This window comes from Gastrolobium bilobum, unplaced genomic scaffold, assembly GCF_033153095.1.
Source record: "Gastrolobium bilobum isolate Gb01-03AN ecotype WA unplaced genomic scaffold, APGP_CSIRO_Gbil_v1 utg217935, whole genome shotgun sequence".
In the NCBI taxonomy this organism is placed as follows: domain Eukaryota; kingdom Viridiplantae; phylum Streptophyta; class Magnoliopsida; order Fabales; family Fabaceae; genus Gastrolobium; species Gastrolobium bilobum.
This window is the reverse complement of record NW_026898784.1, coordinates 45,916-61,277: the sequence shown is the minus strand read 5'-3', so window position 1 is coordinate 61,277 and position 15,362 is coordinate 45,916. Positions and strand designations below refer to the sequence as shown.

Sequence of the window (15,362 nt, the reverse complement as noted above, 5' to 3'; positions counted from 1 at the left end):
TTTGGGAGTGCTTGAAGAAAAGAGTGTGATCTCCTTGACTCTGTCTATATCCTAAGGTCATCATAACCTTAGTAAACCTTCCAAACCAAGCACGAGGTGACTGTTTCAATCCATACAAGGCCTTTTTTAATCGACAAACTTTATTTTCCCCCTTCACAGAATCAAAACCAGGCGGGATTTCCATGTAGACTTCTTCTTCTAACTCACCATTGAGGAAAGCATTTTTCACATCAAATTGATTTATATCCCAATTGTAATGGGCAGCAAGGGACAACAAGATTCTCACTGTATTCATCTTTGCAACTGGAGCAAAGGTTTCTTCATAATCAATGCCATAGATTTGAGTGTAACCTTTGGCGACTAATCGAGCCTTGTATCTCTCAAGAGTGCCATCAGAATTATTTCTTTCCGTTGGGTCTATCAATAACCTCCCATGTTTTATTTTTCTCCAACGCATTCATCTCCTCTTGCATGGCTTGAGCCCAATTCCCATCTTTCAAAGCTTCATGTACTGATTTTGGGATTGAAGTAGAATCTAGTGCTGAAACAAAGCTTTTGTGCTGCACAGAAAGATTAGCAGAGGAAACAAAATGGGAGATAGGGTATTGAGTACAAGAGGGACAGGAAGAACAAGTTTTCTTGGAACAAGATCTTTTTCCTTTTCTTAAAGCAATGGGTAAATCATCTGAAGCAGTAGTAATGGGTAAGTCATCAGAAACAGTAGTAATGGGTAAGTCATCAGACGTATTAACATCATGATCAGAAATATGAGATTCAGGACTTACCAGTGGTTCAGACGATTGAGGTTGCTGTTGAGGCAATGTGGGCTGTTTCCTTCTTTGATATACCAATTCAGGTGTTACAATCTTCCGTATCTCTGGTGTATTTGATGTATCAGTCATAGGAGGATCAGTCACAGGAGGATCAGACATAGACACATTAGGAACAGGAACAAGAGGAAGAGACACTGACACAGGTGAAGAAGTAGACACTGAAGATTCAAAGAAGGAAGGTGATGAGTCTTCTGGTGAATTATTCTCCCCCTGAAGATGAGGACCTTGGAAAAAGGACTCAGATTCCTGAAATGTAACATCCATAGAAACAAAAAAATTTCGACTTCCAGGGTGATAGCACTTGTAGCCCTTCTTATCAGGAGCATAACCAAGGAAGACACATTTAAGAGCCCTAGGATCCAACTTACTGCGATGTTGTTTATGAATATGAACAAAGACAACACACCCAAACACTCGAGGAGGAAGACTTTGCAAAGTTGGAACAGAAGGAAAAAAAGAAGTCATGGAGTGAATAAGACTTACATGATCGAGAACCCGAGTGGGTAGACGATTGATCAAGAACGCTGCAGTAAGAATGGCATCTCCCCAATAGCATTTGGGTACATGTGTTTGAAACAGTAAGGCACGAGCAACTTCAAGAAGGTGACGATTTTTCCTTTCAGCAACCCCATTTTGTTGAGGGGTGTCTACACAAGTAAGTTCATGAATCATACCTTGATTTTGTATAAATTGGGAAAAAGAGTGATTGACATATTCAGTACCATTATCTGTCCTTAGTCTTTTGATATTTTTACAAAATTGAGTCTCAATCATTTTATAAAATTGAAAGAACAGTTGTGGTACCTCAGACTTTTCACGCATTAAGTAAACCCAAGTGACACGAGTGTAATCATCAATAAAAGAAACAAACCATTTATTTCCAGAAGAATGAGGGACCTTAGAAGGACCCCAAACATCAGAATGAATAAGATCAAAAGGTTCAACACTCTTAGTAATACTAGAAGGAAAAGACACACGATGATGCTTAGCAAATTCACAAACATCACAATGAAAAGACTCAACAGACTTAGACAAAAACAATGACGGGAATAAAGATTTGAGTAAACTAAATGGAGGATGACCCAAACGCTTATGATGCAGCCAAATTAAAGAATCAACAGTTGATTGGCCATGAGACATGAATGTGTGATCTATTACTTTATTTGTGGGAGATTGTGACACCAGATAGTACAGCCCACCTTGCTCTTTAGCACTACCAATCGTCTTCCCTGTGGCGAGATCCTTAAAAACACAATGGGTAGGGAAGAAGGTTACAGTACAATTCAAATCTTTTGTAATTTTGTGAATAGAAAGAAGATTCGTGGAGAGTTTAGGAACATGAAGAACATCCTTAAGATGTAAGGACTGCTGTAAGTTTATGTCACCAGAACCCGCAACTGATGTATGTGAGCCATCAACTATGGATATTGTATGAGTTCCAATGGTAGGATGATAAGAAATAAAGGAGTCAGCACAACAAGCCATATGATCAGTAGCACCAGAATCAACAACCCAAGAATGTTTAAAATCATTACATGAAGAAATGAAAGAATGAGTTTTGGAGCTCATACCAGTCATAGCCAAAGCACTAGTATCAGATGGCTTACTCAGATAATCAAGAATGGTTCGGAGTCGTTCCAACTCATCTGGACGAAATGCAGATTGGGTCTCATTAGGTGCAGGGGTTATTTCAGAAGAAGTAAAATGCGCTTGACCACGCATCCTTGCCATCTTTTCTAAGACAGTTTGCTTTCCATAAAGGCGAAAGCATAAATCCTTGATATGACCTGTTCTTTTACAATAAGAACACCATCGATCATTTCTCTTAGGTCTAGAAGAGGTACCATCATAAAATTTTGAAAAAGAACTCCTTTGAGAAGAGGCCATACTGCACAGCAAATGGTCAAAGAAAAGCTCCAAGAAGCCACAAAATCACAAACAAATACTAAACAACGTCAGATCTGACCGGAACAGTAACACAACGGCCGAAACAGTAACACAGTGACCGGAACAAATACCAAACAACGTCAGATCTGGTCGGAGGCAAGAAATTGGTGAAAGAACAAACTCCAAGAAGCCAAGAAATTCTGAAAAAAATACCAAACGATGTCCGATCAAAGTAGAGAGCACAGATCCAGAACCGGCTTGGAGAGACGATCAGAACCGTGGTGGTCCGCGGCCGAGAACCACCGTCACGCGCTGTCACACGCCGGTGAAGCTGGCGGCGCGTGGGATTCACGCGCAGAGACAAGGGCGGCGCGTGGAGGCGCGTCTGACCTCCGATGGTGCTGGGTTTTTCAGGCGAAGGTCGTCCGGCGAGCGCGATGGTTTCTGTGGCTGTTCGGAGTGAAGAATCCACCGGAAAAAGGTTCCAATCGCGATGAACAGGTTCTGTACGGTGGTTCTGTACGTTGATTCTGTGAACGTTTGTTTCTGGTTGTGTAATAGACAAGAAAAAGAAAGAGGAACAGTGAAGCAATGGTCTTCTCGGTCCAAGAGGTCCCCGGAAAAAATTTTCCGGTGGCGGCTGATGGCAGCGAGAGACGTAAAAAAGAATATAAAGGTTTCGTAGGCGTGGAAGCAGAGCCCTCTGGATCGAGAGCTTTGATACCAACTTGAAAGAAAAGGGTATTTTAAATATTATTGAATTGTGTATTAATATGATACAAAGAGGTCTCTATTTATAGAGACCAAAAACCCTAATTCTTGACCTAATGGGCTTGGCCCAATACAACAAATACTAATAATAATAAAAGACCTAATATTTACAACAAATGCCATTGATAAGTTGTTTATGGTTTCTATAACAATATTGTAACTTATTATCTTATTCAGTTATGGGACGTGACAAGAAGTCAAATACTGTCTGAAAGGAGGGAGCATGAGCGTCGGGTGTGGTCCATTGATTTCTCGGCAGCATACCCAACAATGTTTGCAAGTGGGAGCGATGACGGTTCTGTTAAGCTATGGAATATCAATCAGGCAATTCCATTTTTGCACTTGGTGGATGTCAGCTTTGAAACTAAACGTACTGCAGTCATCTATTGCATGTTTTATGTATTTAATGCTGGATGTATGATGAGTTGTTTCTCTCACCTGGGCTGTTACTGCAGGGAGCTAGTGTTTGTACCATCAGAACGAAGGCAAATGTATGCTGTGTTCAGTTCCCTCCAGATTCTGCTCGTTTCCTTGCATTTGGTTCAGCAGATCACCGAATATACTACTATGATATTCGCAACCTCCAAATGCCACTTTGTACATTAGTTGGACATAATAAGACCGTGAGCTACATCAAGTTTGTAGACACTGTGAACCTTGTCTCTGCATCCACAGATAACACTTTGAAGCTTTGGGATTTGTCTATGTGTGCATCTCGAGTTATAGACTCACCGATTCAATCATTCACGGGTCACATGAATGTTAAGGTACATTTGTTGATAACAGTAACTGGTGTCTTTACTGACATGAGTTTTCAATTGTATATGCCTAAGGGTTTGTTTTTTTATGGTCTTTCATGTATCATCCAGTAAACAATACCTAAAATTTGAGCAAATCACATAATGATGTACATGTCCATATAAAAATCTTCACTACAGCAATTTCGACGTTGTTTATTATTTCTTTTGTGATTTTGAATTATTTATTTTGCTTCAATAAGTCTCTATTGTAATTGTAAGTATGCAATCGTTGTACAGCCTTGCATTTCACTAGTGCTTGTTGTGTATATTGCTCTGGATTTGGATCCATAATAAGCCTTTACAAGAGTATCATTGAATGTTACCATTTTCTCTTGGCAGCTTTTTAGAACAAACTTGTCAAAAAATATATTATGATGTTGAGGATGGACACAAAATGTTCTTTTACTGATCAATGAGTTATACAAAGCATCTTGGGGCTGGCCTACTTGTGTGGGTGGGGGTGCAGTTGCAGTTAAACAATTTTTTTTTGTCCTTTTGCACCCCAAAACAATTTTTCCCCCTGATTACTATGTATAAATTTTAAAGCTAGCTCCCTCAAATAGATTTTGTTATTATCCCCTCCCCCTGTTAGTTGATTATTTTTCATCTTGTGTGTAGCTTTTAACCAACTCGGGGGCCTTCATCGGTTCATCCAAATCAATATTCACAGAGTTGGAAAAGAATTGTTAGTCATTTTGGACCTAGGAAGTTATAGAATTAATTATAAAGTAGCTATAGAATTAGTTAGGTGGTTATAATTGGAAGGACAAAGACTTAGCTTAAATAGTAGGAGGGGTAGAAGGGAGAGTGTTTCAGATTTGTTGCATGAGGAAAACATAGCAATGGATTATTTGTAATAAGAGAAACCCTTTGTTGAAGGGGAAGTCCCTTGAAGGAGAATTCTCTCCTTTTCTCTGATTGTGTTTCAGTCATCAATGGTGGAATTGTTCCTTTTTCCATTCTATCTTCGATATTTTTTCGCTGTTATCCGCGGGTTTGTAACACGTTGTAATCCTTAACCCAATGAATTAATATGATCTTTCTAGTAGTCCCCAATGGCCATAATTAGAACCTTTGCAATTTTTACTGTATGACAATGCCTGTTAAGTGTTCATAGACTAGTGTTATACACAGTTTCATCCTTTTGTGTCAATAGCTACTGAGATATTAGGACTTTTTCAGTTATCCTTGTTCATGGAGTAGCTTATCTTGTTCTTGATGTTTGAGATCCATATCCTGTTCATAAATAAAAGTTTATTATTAATATCCAAAAAAATATATGTATTCAATGTTTCAATTTTTGAGGGATCATATATTATCTTGCTGATGCAACTTTCCTTTTGTTGCAGAACTTTGTAGGATTGTCAGTATCCGACGGTTACATTGCTACTGGTTCAGAAACAAATGAGGTATTATTTCATGTAATCATGTTCTTTTCTATAAGTTTTCCTATTGATTTTTGCAGTACTACTGAAGGTAAAATCTTGTGTGTGTGCTATTAGGTGTTCATATACCACAAGGCCTTCCCTATGCCAGCATTGTCATTCAAGTTTCAGAACACAGACCCTAATTCTGGTCATGAAGTGGATGATGCTGCACAGTTTGTGTCTTCTGTTTGTTGGCGCGGTCAATCATCAACCTTACTTGCTGCAAATTCCACAGGGAATGTCAAGATTCTAGAGATGGTTTAAAGTTAAAGCCTCTCTACTCAGCAATCTTCAATATGATACAATGTTTGCTGTGCATGCATGCAGGCATTGAGGTGACAGAATCTTTGTTCAACATTAGCTTCTGTTGCCAGTAATTATATACAGATTGGTATACAAATTCCTTGATTATTACTTGTAAGTTGTAACATAACAAATTTTTGCATTATTGGATAAGAGAGAATGAGATTGATCTCGTGAAGGGGAGAAAAAAAGAAACCGGAAGTCCTGTAGATAAAGTGCTACATGGAGAAAGTAAAAGGTCAAAATCTATATCAGATTTTATTATGGTTTTGATCCATATTCAATTTTATAGATACATTTACCTACAGGGAAGCTACTTTTTTTTTTTTTTTTTTATGTAGAATTCGATGATATCTACACATAAAAATATATTGCTTTTATGTGCTCTATTGTGCCAAGCTCTGATTCCTTGAATGTTATGTGGCCATGTCGAAATTAGTCAATTAAATACAACTTCTTCTTTTTCTTGGTATGATCAATTGTTCATGTAATGTTTGACCGGAACAACGGTGGTTAGGTTAAGTTATTTAATTTAAATATTATTAAATAAATTGATAATTTTGAATGGCTATATTCTTATTTTCTTTATTGATTTTTAATGGCTATGTTCATGAGAGAAATATTATTGAATACATATGGGTTTGTAATTCATCTGTATTTTGACATTACGAGATGAATGAAGATACTATCTTAAACTTTGTTACTTAAAAAAAAAAGATTATTAGTGGCATTTAATAAACTCAAATCGATTTTATTATATGTTTAGATTCTAACAATCTACTATTTATCCTACACATATCCCAAGTTGAAGGTGGACAAAGCTTAAGTGTGACAAGTTAATTTTCTCCCTCCCCTTTGTCATTTTTGTCATTCATTTCCCCCCAATAAACCCAAAACAACCATTTACATATTCAATCATCAAACTAAAAACCCAACAATTGTTGGTTTAATAGCGTTCCAACTAAATCCCAAAATTTAACATGCCAAAAGATAGTGAGTTTAATTTTTGAGAGTCCCAACTCTTGGGGGAAGGTAGAGAAATTCAAATCGGAAATCCATGCACAAGATGAAAGGTAAAAAATGTTTCATAGCTATCAAAATTGACTCATATGATAGTGGATAGGAGTGTTCATCAACCGATCCAAACCGATTCAAACTGCGGTAACTGAACCGAAAAACCGATAACCGAATAAATGGAAAACCAAAAAATCGAAAACCGAAAAAAAATCGCAAATTTTAATTGGATTGGATTGATTTTTGAATGCATTGATGAAAACCGATCCATCCAAACTGATCCAATATATTAATTCTCTTTTATCTACTTGGGTCTTTCCCTAATCATACCCTAAAAATTTCTAAACCCAAGACTCATTATCCCATCAACTAAACCCAAGAAAAAATTTAGTCATATCTCATCAGCAAAATTTTATCTTTGTAGAGCTTCATATCTCATTGCCAAAAAAACAATACTATATTATAGTTTACTAATGCTTTTGTATTTCAAAAAAAAAATTACAAAGTCAATATATAGAAAAGACGTTATTTGCACAATAATCATGAAATAAATTTTAGAATTTTTAAAAAACCGAAAACCGATCCAATCCAAACCGAAAAAAATTGGATTGGATCGAATCGGATTTGAAAAAAAATACAAACCGAATGGATGATTATATTATTAAACCGAAGGGATTGAATCAGATGATTTTTGCTTCCAAAACCGATCTAATCCAAACCGCGAACACGCCTCACAGTGGATGCGGTAGATAAAAGTGGACGTGAGCCTTTTAGAGTTGGGATACAGTATGCCTGATCCAAATTCTGTTGTCTATAGGAAACATAAAGAACCTAATTCATGAATAATGAACATTAACAAAAAAAATTTAAATAAAATCTCTAAAATTCCGAGATCATGATGCTGCCAAAAAAATTGTGTAACCTCAATGAAATAGGGACCTACAAAAAGAAAGATGACCCTCATGCCATCTTTGATAATTTATATAGTGGCAACTATAGCTAAGTTCTTATATAAAATTGATATGCTCTCCAAATTATATTATGAATGAGGTGCAATTGCACTCCAACCTCATAAATTATCTACCCCTCCAATTGAGTGTCTAGCTATAAAAAAAATCACCATCTATGTGACTCTTCCATCTCCAACCATGAAAGTTCCCAATAGGATCTATATACACTGATCCGCACCAGATTTAGCCTTCAATGATAGTTCAGCTACAAGGCGATGAAGCCTTAGGGCTCCTGGACCAGGTTTGAGTTTATAAATGTTACCAACCTCAGAACATTTGGGTTTACCAGAGCACCAACCACCAAGTGTGAATAGTCCCTTTCTCTTACGTAGTAATTTTTTATCAATCAAGTCCAAGACTGGATCATCTTGCTTAAACTTTCTAGCAAAGGCAGCACCACTTTCAATCATTTTGTCTGTGTCATTGATATTAAGGACATGAGGATGCTGCTTAGGAGGGATGTCCCAGGAAATATAATGCAAGTCACTATTGACAAGGGTCTTAGCTAATTCTGGCGCATTGCATGCAACAGTCTGAAAGTAGCCTTCAGGTGATGAGAGAAAGTTAGTGTAGTACATGAGAAGGGTCCTTGGTAGATTATCCCAACCCCAGACAACATATTCGACAAAATCATATGATAAAACCATCCATGCTGAACCTGCATTGCAGCTACAATAATTCAACAAAAAATCTCTGGAAAGAAAAATAGATAATAATAAATGGGGGGAAACAATGGCAAGCCAGAAATTAGTCTTTTTGCAATTGGTGTGCACTAAAAATGTGAATGGTTCAACTTAAGATTAAGAAAATCTTGATCCAATAAGTTTTTGAAATACACATGCATATGTTGTACTTGTGCCTTAAGAAGCTGTGTCCTAGGAAGTAATTAAATGAAGCAGGTAACTTATTGAGGTACCAGAACCAATGTGATATCATCTTAACAATAAAAAAAAAAAAGTGTCTGCAACTACAACATATATTTGGTTAGATTCTCTTAGAAAACTATTATTCTCCAAATTCGCATAAGTGAACCTTTAGAAAAGTGGTCAATTAATCAATTGAATTATTACAAGGACAAAGAAATAAAGGTGCGAAGGGGAAAACTGACCTGTGAATAGTTTAAAAGCAGTTGGCAAAGCTCTCTTAGGATTGACCCAAAATACATCAGATTTGGTTGTCATGTAAAGCCCTGGGTCTATAATTAAAGGCATTGCTCGTTTATCCCTGCACATTATGGTTCAATTCATAGTTATGTATAAATCCAGGTTTCATATTATTCATATGTCAAGGTTGTTTATGTCATGGAAAAGTAGGGAAGTAAAAACTTACAGCTTCCATCCTAACCGACTTGTGTGCTCAATGAAGTTAAGGCTTTTATCTAAATCCGAAAAGGTATATAGTAAATCTGTACAATGATTTATACTCATATTAGTCTAACATTCATAGAGTAGAAAAGTTGCAATACTAAAAAGCTTGAATCAGAACAAAATACTAATACAAACAATTATATAAGGTAATAAACTAACCATCCTGAGTCACAAGAGGATAGTCTGAAGCACTGAGATTAATAAACCAGTCCCAGTCTTTACTTTTCTTGAGTAGAATAGCACAAGCATGAAGAGTATTAGCAACCATTGTTGGTCCTCTGTATGTGACCATGTTAGCCTTTGTAATTACAAAAACATTTCCAACCTTATTGAAGACAGCATGTCCTTCAATTCTGGATGCAAGCTCCAACCTTTCCTCTAGTGGAGATTCAAGGTCCAAATGAACAACATAAAGGTTTAATGGATGATAGAGTGCAAAAAGAGTTCTCCAAAGCTTTTCCAAATCACCTTTCGACCCCGAAATCAAATAAGCAAAACGGGGAATCGCAGGCCTAGCAGGAGATGGAGCAGGAGAAATCTTATTCTCCACAAAAACTCGAGCAGTTTGGTTTATGTGTACATGAGATGGTAGAAAGAAAAATGAATTGATGGAGTGAATTGAAGAGACAATACTAACGTTGAAGGATGTGGCTAAAATGAGCATGCATGCAGCAGAACTCAAAATGAGAGGAAATAACCATTTCTTCTCCATGTTTAAGAACCCCATCACTGAGAACTATCATGCATATTCATTCAATTCTCGCATTCTAGATTCCATGAATCACTGAAACATAAAATTTGCCAATTCACCATCAAGCATATTTGGTATCCTCTTTATACATATATATCTTCTCAGTGATCTCTGCCTTTGAATATTATCTGTTGAATCAACTTGAAATATTAAATTCAAGTAATTTATAGTATAGATATAAATAAAAAAATCAAGTTTTTTGGGGTCGTATTAATTATTAAATAAACAAAGTAATCATAGTTCCGTAGTCAAATTGGTTAAGCATCAAATAAAGAAACAGACAATTAAACAACCAAAACTCGAAGATTGCCAAATGTAGAGAAACGAGACAAACATGAGCATAAAAAAAGATCGACGAAAGTGTCCAAAGAACATTATAGTATTAAACAACTCCAGATTTTGTTCTTGTCAACGATGAGCTAAAAACAAAAGAGGGAAAAAAAAAACGGTTAAACGAAATCCATTATCATACAATAAATAGCTAGAAAAACAACGATCTAGCACAAATCGTTGAATTACTGGGATAAAAATCTAGATTTCAGCTCAAACAATGGTCTATAAATTTTATTTCTAACTGTTGTTTTAAAAACATTATCACGAAGAACAATAGATGTGTTCATCCAAAAACGCTTGAAGAGAAAACGATCATCAAAATAAAAAACTGAAAAAAAAAAACCCGCATAAAAAAATTTAATTTTTTTTATGCCCATTGAAACAGAAGAAATATATAACAACAAAGAGAAAGGAAATCTCCATGATGAAGAACATGAACAGAGAAAGTTAAGCTGAACTCAAATATGCAACAAATAAACCATAAATCTGTTGAGTTAATGACAGACAATATAGATCAAAGTGATGAAATCCTTAGAGAGACAATAAACATGAGAGACAAACCAGATTGTGATGCAAGACCCGTCCACGTCTAGGAACAAAGAATCAGGGGGAGAGAGAGAGAGAGAGAGAGAGGGTGTAGTGCATAACAACACATAAAAAGGTAAGATTCAGAGGGAGATTTATGAGAAAAGAGAAAGTAGTTTCTTTTGTTGAAACTTGTAAGGTGGACATTTGCTAGTTCCTACATTGTACGTGTCAGATAAAGTGGTTCCATTTCTTTATAGGGACTTCCTGTGCCACACCACAATGGAGAATATTTCCCTTTCTATAATACTAATAATATATCCTCCTCGGATTTGGGATTAGCTCATAAAATTAAAGTTTATGCAAATATTAAAAATTTTATTCACTTCAAATAAGTAATTATGGTTAATATCTAAAAATAATAATCTCCCCTCTTAATATAGGGACAAGATACTTTGAAACCAGTATCAAATTTTGAAATTTAATATCAAATTTTATCCGTTGATTTTCGTCAATCAACGATTATCATTTATTGAAAATTAATATCAATGAATAAGCTTGATTCCCAATAAGTGATAATCGTTGATTGATGGAAATCAAAGGTTAAGATTTGATGTCAAATTTTTAAATTTGATACCGATGTCAAAGGATAGTCCCCTTAAAATAAAAATACACATGTTATCAAAAAAAAAAAAAAAAAAATACACAATCATTTTATTATATTTGAAGAAGGATATACTTTTCACTACAAAAGTTTACCACACTTGTAACTAATCTAATTATCGCTTATTTTCCTCAATCTAATGGTTATAATTTATTAAAAATTATTAGGTCGATCTTATTAATTAATTCGCAATAAATCCAATAAATTATAAGCATTAAAATTGATAAAAATCATCGATGATTAAATCAGTTACAAGAATAATAAACTTTTGTGAGGATATTCTAACTACCAAAAATTCTTACTACTAACTTACTACCTATCACATTACCATTGGATCAAAGAGAGAGAATGTTAAAAAAAATTTAAAAAAAGAAAAATTGTTAATCTAATGGTTATTAGATAGGTAGTAAGTTAGTAGTGAAATTTTTTGATAGTGAGAATATCTCTCCTCATTTTCTTTACAAATTTTCTCCGTTTCATCATGTACTCTATTATTATTTTTTTTTATTTTTTTTGGATAACATTTACTCTGTTATCTTTAATCCCTCACGTCACTCCATTATAAGATCTTGTCATGTGATACAATCTGATCGTATATTTTTTTTTGGGTAAACATCTGATCGTATATTTTTTTTTTCCGGTAAACTCTGATCGTGTATATATATATATATATATATTTTTGTAATCAGATCGTATATTTTAAATCCACTGTTATATTCCTATTCATTCTATATAAATATTAATTAATATTTAATAATTAAGATCATAAAAAATATTTAATAAAAAATATTTTTAAAAATTTTTCTTCCTTGATAATTAATAATTAATATTAAATAACCTATATTATTTTTTTAAGTTTTTAATATTTCTATAGTTAATGTATATAAGTTATCTATATTCACTCCCAAAACAACGTCATTTTAGGTTGAAAGATTAAAAGATTTTAATGAGAAAGATTATTATAACCCAGAAATAAATTATAATTATAAACATACTTTTTTTTCAGTCCCAAAATAACATTATTTTAAGTTCAATGTGGATAATTTGTCTATATTGACTGCATAAAAAAACCCTTTTTTAAATATAAAACATACTTTGATCGTTTGAAGATATTATTCGTTTTGGAGGAAAATTTGGTTTTATTGAATTTATTATTATAAAAAGGTATCAATTTTTATTTTATATTTTAATTTTATATTTTTATTAAGTGAAATAAAAAATTACAAAATGAAAAGAATAATTTAGTTAAATATATATATATGTCTTTTAAAATTAAAAATATTTCGGTTTGGATCCTATTCCTTTTTTATTAAGTTTGAGCTCATATTTAGCAAAAAGATTGAATCAACCCAAATTTTTTTCTTGTTATTTGGTTATTAGACTCATTTTTCATGAAAGTGACATAAATCTGTATCAATTAATAATGAAATGAAAGAAAGAGATTTTCCAAATAAATGTATTATAGTGACTTGGTGAGAGACGGTGACATTGTGGTGATCTGATTCTTAATGAATGTTTCTTGACCACGAGTAAAAATGGGTATATGTTGTTTTCATGGATCATTATTTCATTATTCATTGTACCGTATTCGCTACACCGTTAGCCAGAATATATAAGATTGTATTATCACGGTGGTTGATTTAGGAATTTAATTTAACATAAACATTTCCTCAAAAGAAGAAAAATTATTTTTCTTAAAGAATGTGTTATGTCACAACAGACCATATATGAAATCAGTATAGACAGTAAATAATTGAGAGAAAAAAGAAAAACTAAATGAATGAGGTAGCATGTATAGAAGAAAAACAATGTAAATAAAACAACTCTTTCTCCTATATATGGTATAAGGGTTTGGTGTTTCTAGCATTATAAGAGATAAAATCTTCTCTTACATGTTATCAAAAAAAAAAAAAATCTTCTCTTACACATACATAAAAGTATGTAAAATTCATATTGATCATATGAATATAAGAGAGAGAATAAAATGTGGGTTCCACATATTTTTATATGTGTATAAGAGATAAAATCATCTCTTATAACATGAGAAATATTAAATCCGTTGATATAAACATTGATCCTTACTTAGTACCGAGTAACATGAAATTGTATGGCAAGAAAACTAGCCCTTTACTGCATTTTATTAGGGTTTAGAAAATATCTCGTTATTAAAGTGGCTTTAAAAAAAAAAACCACTAAAGAGTCTAAGAAAAAAAAAATGAAATATGACAAAAGAAATATTTTATTAAAAAAATATTTACATTTCTTTTTAAAAAGAGTAAATATCATTTTTGGTCCTCAGCAAATTTTACGATGCCCGCTTTAGTACCTAGCAAATAAAAAGGTCCATCGTGGTCCCTAAAAAATTTAAAAAAGACCCATATTAGTCCCTAAAAAGGAACTAATATGGGTCATTTTTAAATTTCTTAGGGACCACGATTTCAACTGAATTAGTCTATTTTGAATTTCTTAGAAACCACAATGAGCCTTTTTATTTACTAAGAATTAAAGCGAACATCGTAAAATTTGCTGAGGACCAAAAATGATATTTACTCTTTTAAAAATTTACAGTATTACATCCAAAGAAGGTAAACAAATGAAACGATTGCGAATATGCCACAAACTTGGAAGATTCTATCACATGGTCGCATAGACTCAATCACTAATGCGGATCTGATGGTCTTTCCCCGGCCGTCCGATCACTAATCAATCAAGCCTCGCATAGAGCTTCAATATACATTACAATACAAGAACTTTTCCTATCTCTCTTATCTCTATATTTTCTCCTAATTACTTTTTGTTTTACAACACTATATACTTTATAAAAATTCAAGTTTTTGTTTTTTGGAATTAATATTTACATTTTGAAAACTTTGACATTTTCTTTTATGGATAATTTAAAATTTTAATAAAAATATTAAATACATCTTAATTAGTATTTTATCATTATCTACAAAAAATTATACTAAAGCTAATCGGAATTGACTAATCAATGCCGTTGAATTTTATTTTTTGGTCGATAATGTATTTTATAGTTTGCGGTTAAGCCACACTTTTTAATGTCGATGTCCAGAAAGAGACCCCTCTTTGTAAGTCCAAAAATAAACCTTTATTACTGGTATAGTTGAGCAACCCTCTAATAAAATAAAATAACCACCCCAAATGACAATGAGAGAAATTTTCAAGTGTTATTAGTCTTATTTTATAACAGTGAATATTATTTCTAATTTTAATTGTAATTATATTTTTAATGTTATAAGTAGTGCAATAAGCGGAACTTGTTTAGTATGATGTATAAGGCCTGATAGTATAAACTTATATTATACTTTATGACATTTTTAATTATTTAGTGTGATCATTGTATAGTATAAAGTTATACAGTAGAATTCCTTTATACATCAAAATAATATATAACTTAATCAATAAGAGATTGGTGTATTAATGGAGGCGGTTAATTTGTAACCGCCTCAGTAGTATGCTAAATTTCAATCGATTGCCTAAAACGCCTACGAGTCCGCCTCTGAAAAAATATGGAGGCAGTTCTATTGCAACCGCCTCAGTTATTCCGTAGTAGTATATATTTTTTCTTGTAGTATAACATCGTTGATCAGTACAATTTTTAAAAATTAATATATAATTTTAATATATTGATATTAAAATAAAAATTAATTTTTCAATAT

The 15,362-nt window shown here is 33.4% G+C and overlaps 2 protein-coding genes across 6 annotated transcripts; one reads left to right on the top strand and one right to left on the bottom strand.

Moving 5' to 3' along the window:
- The first annotated feature begins 1,348 nt into the window (after positions 1-1,348).
- Positions 1,349-6,443, top strand: LOC133284125 (protein SPA1-RELATED 3-like). 3 transcript variants are annotated; one of them, XM_061481112.1, is made up of 5 exons: positions 1,349-1,488; positions 3,669-3,815; positions 3,947-4,258; positions 5,641-5,700; positions 5,794-6,443. In XM_061481112.1, exons 2-5 carry the CDS (start codon positions 3,762-3,764, stop codon positions 5,980-5,982), a joined length of 615 nt encoding a protein of 204 aa, XP_061337096.1. In that variant the 5' UTR covers positions 1,349-1,488; positions 3,669-3,761; the 3' UTR covers positions 5,983-6,443. The 3 variants fall into 3 exon arrangements, with proteins under 3 accessions (XP_061337096.1, XP_061337098.1, XP_061337095.1); XM_061481114.1 differs by lacking the exon at positions 1,349-1,488 and adding an exon at positions 3,307-3,461; XM_061481111.1 differs by lacking the exon at positions 1,349-1,488 and having other exon boundaries at positions 3,676-3,861.
- A 1,260-nt stretch (positions 6,444-7,703) lies between these two features.
- Positions 7,704-11,259, bottom strand: LOC133284123 (beta-glucuronosyltransferase GlcAT14A-like). Of its 3 annotated transcripts, XM_061481109.1 has the most exons (5): positions 11,058-11,259; positions 9,572-10,291; positions 9,375-9,450; positions 9,154-9,269; positions 7,704-8,703 (listed from the first exon to the last, which is right to left on the bottom strand). In XM_061481109.1, exons 2-5 carry the CDS (start codon positions 10,137-10,139, stop codon positions 8,204-8,206), a joined length of 1,260 nt encoding a protein of 419 aa, XP_061337093.1. In that variant the 5' UTR covers positions 10,140-10,291; positions 11,058-11,259; the 3' UTR covers positions 7,704-8,203. The 3 variants fall into 3 exon arrangements, with proteins under 3 accessions (XP_061337093.1, XP_061337094.1, XP_061337092.1); XM_061481110.1 differs by lacking the exon at positions 11,058-11,259 and having other exon boundaries at positions 7,704-8,697; positions 9,572-11,040; XM_061481108.1 differs by lacking the exon at positions 11,058-11,259 and having other exon boundaries at positions 9,572-11,039.
- Between the last annotated feature and the right edge of the window lie 4,103 nt (positions 11,260-15,362).

What these genes read in the sequence shown, in the direction of transcription:
- LOC133284123 (XM_061481109.1), bottom strand. Translation starts at nt 10,139, where the DNA reads ATGGGGTTCTTAAACATGGAGAAGAAATGGTTATTTCCTCTCATTTTG. An exon ending in AGTCGGTTAGGATGGAAGCT is followed by an intron (nt 9,270 to 9,374) that starts GTAAGTTTTTAC and finishes CATAATGTGCAG; the next exon opens with GGATAAACGAGCAATGCCTT. An exon ending in TGCTTTTAAACTATTCACAG is followed by an intron (nt 8,704 to 9,153) that starts GTCAGTTTTCCC and finishes GCTGCAATGCAG; the next exon opens with GTTCAGCATGGATGGTTTTA.
- LOC133284125 (XM_061481111.1), top strand. Translation starts at nt 3,715, where the DNA reads ATGAGCGTCGGGTGTGGTCCATTGATTTCTCGGCAGCATACCCAACAA. An exon ending in CGGGTCACATGAATGTTAAG is followed by an intron (nt 4,259 to 5,640) that starts GTACATTTGTTG and finishes CTTTTGTTGCAG; the next exon opens with AACTTTGTAGGATTGTCAGT. An exon ending in CTGGTTCAGAAACAAATGAG is followed by an intron (nt 5,701 to 5,793) that starts GTATTATTTCAT and finishes GTGTGCTATTAG; the next exon opens with GTGTTCATATACCACAAGGC.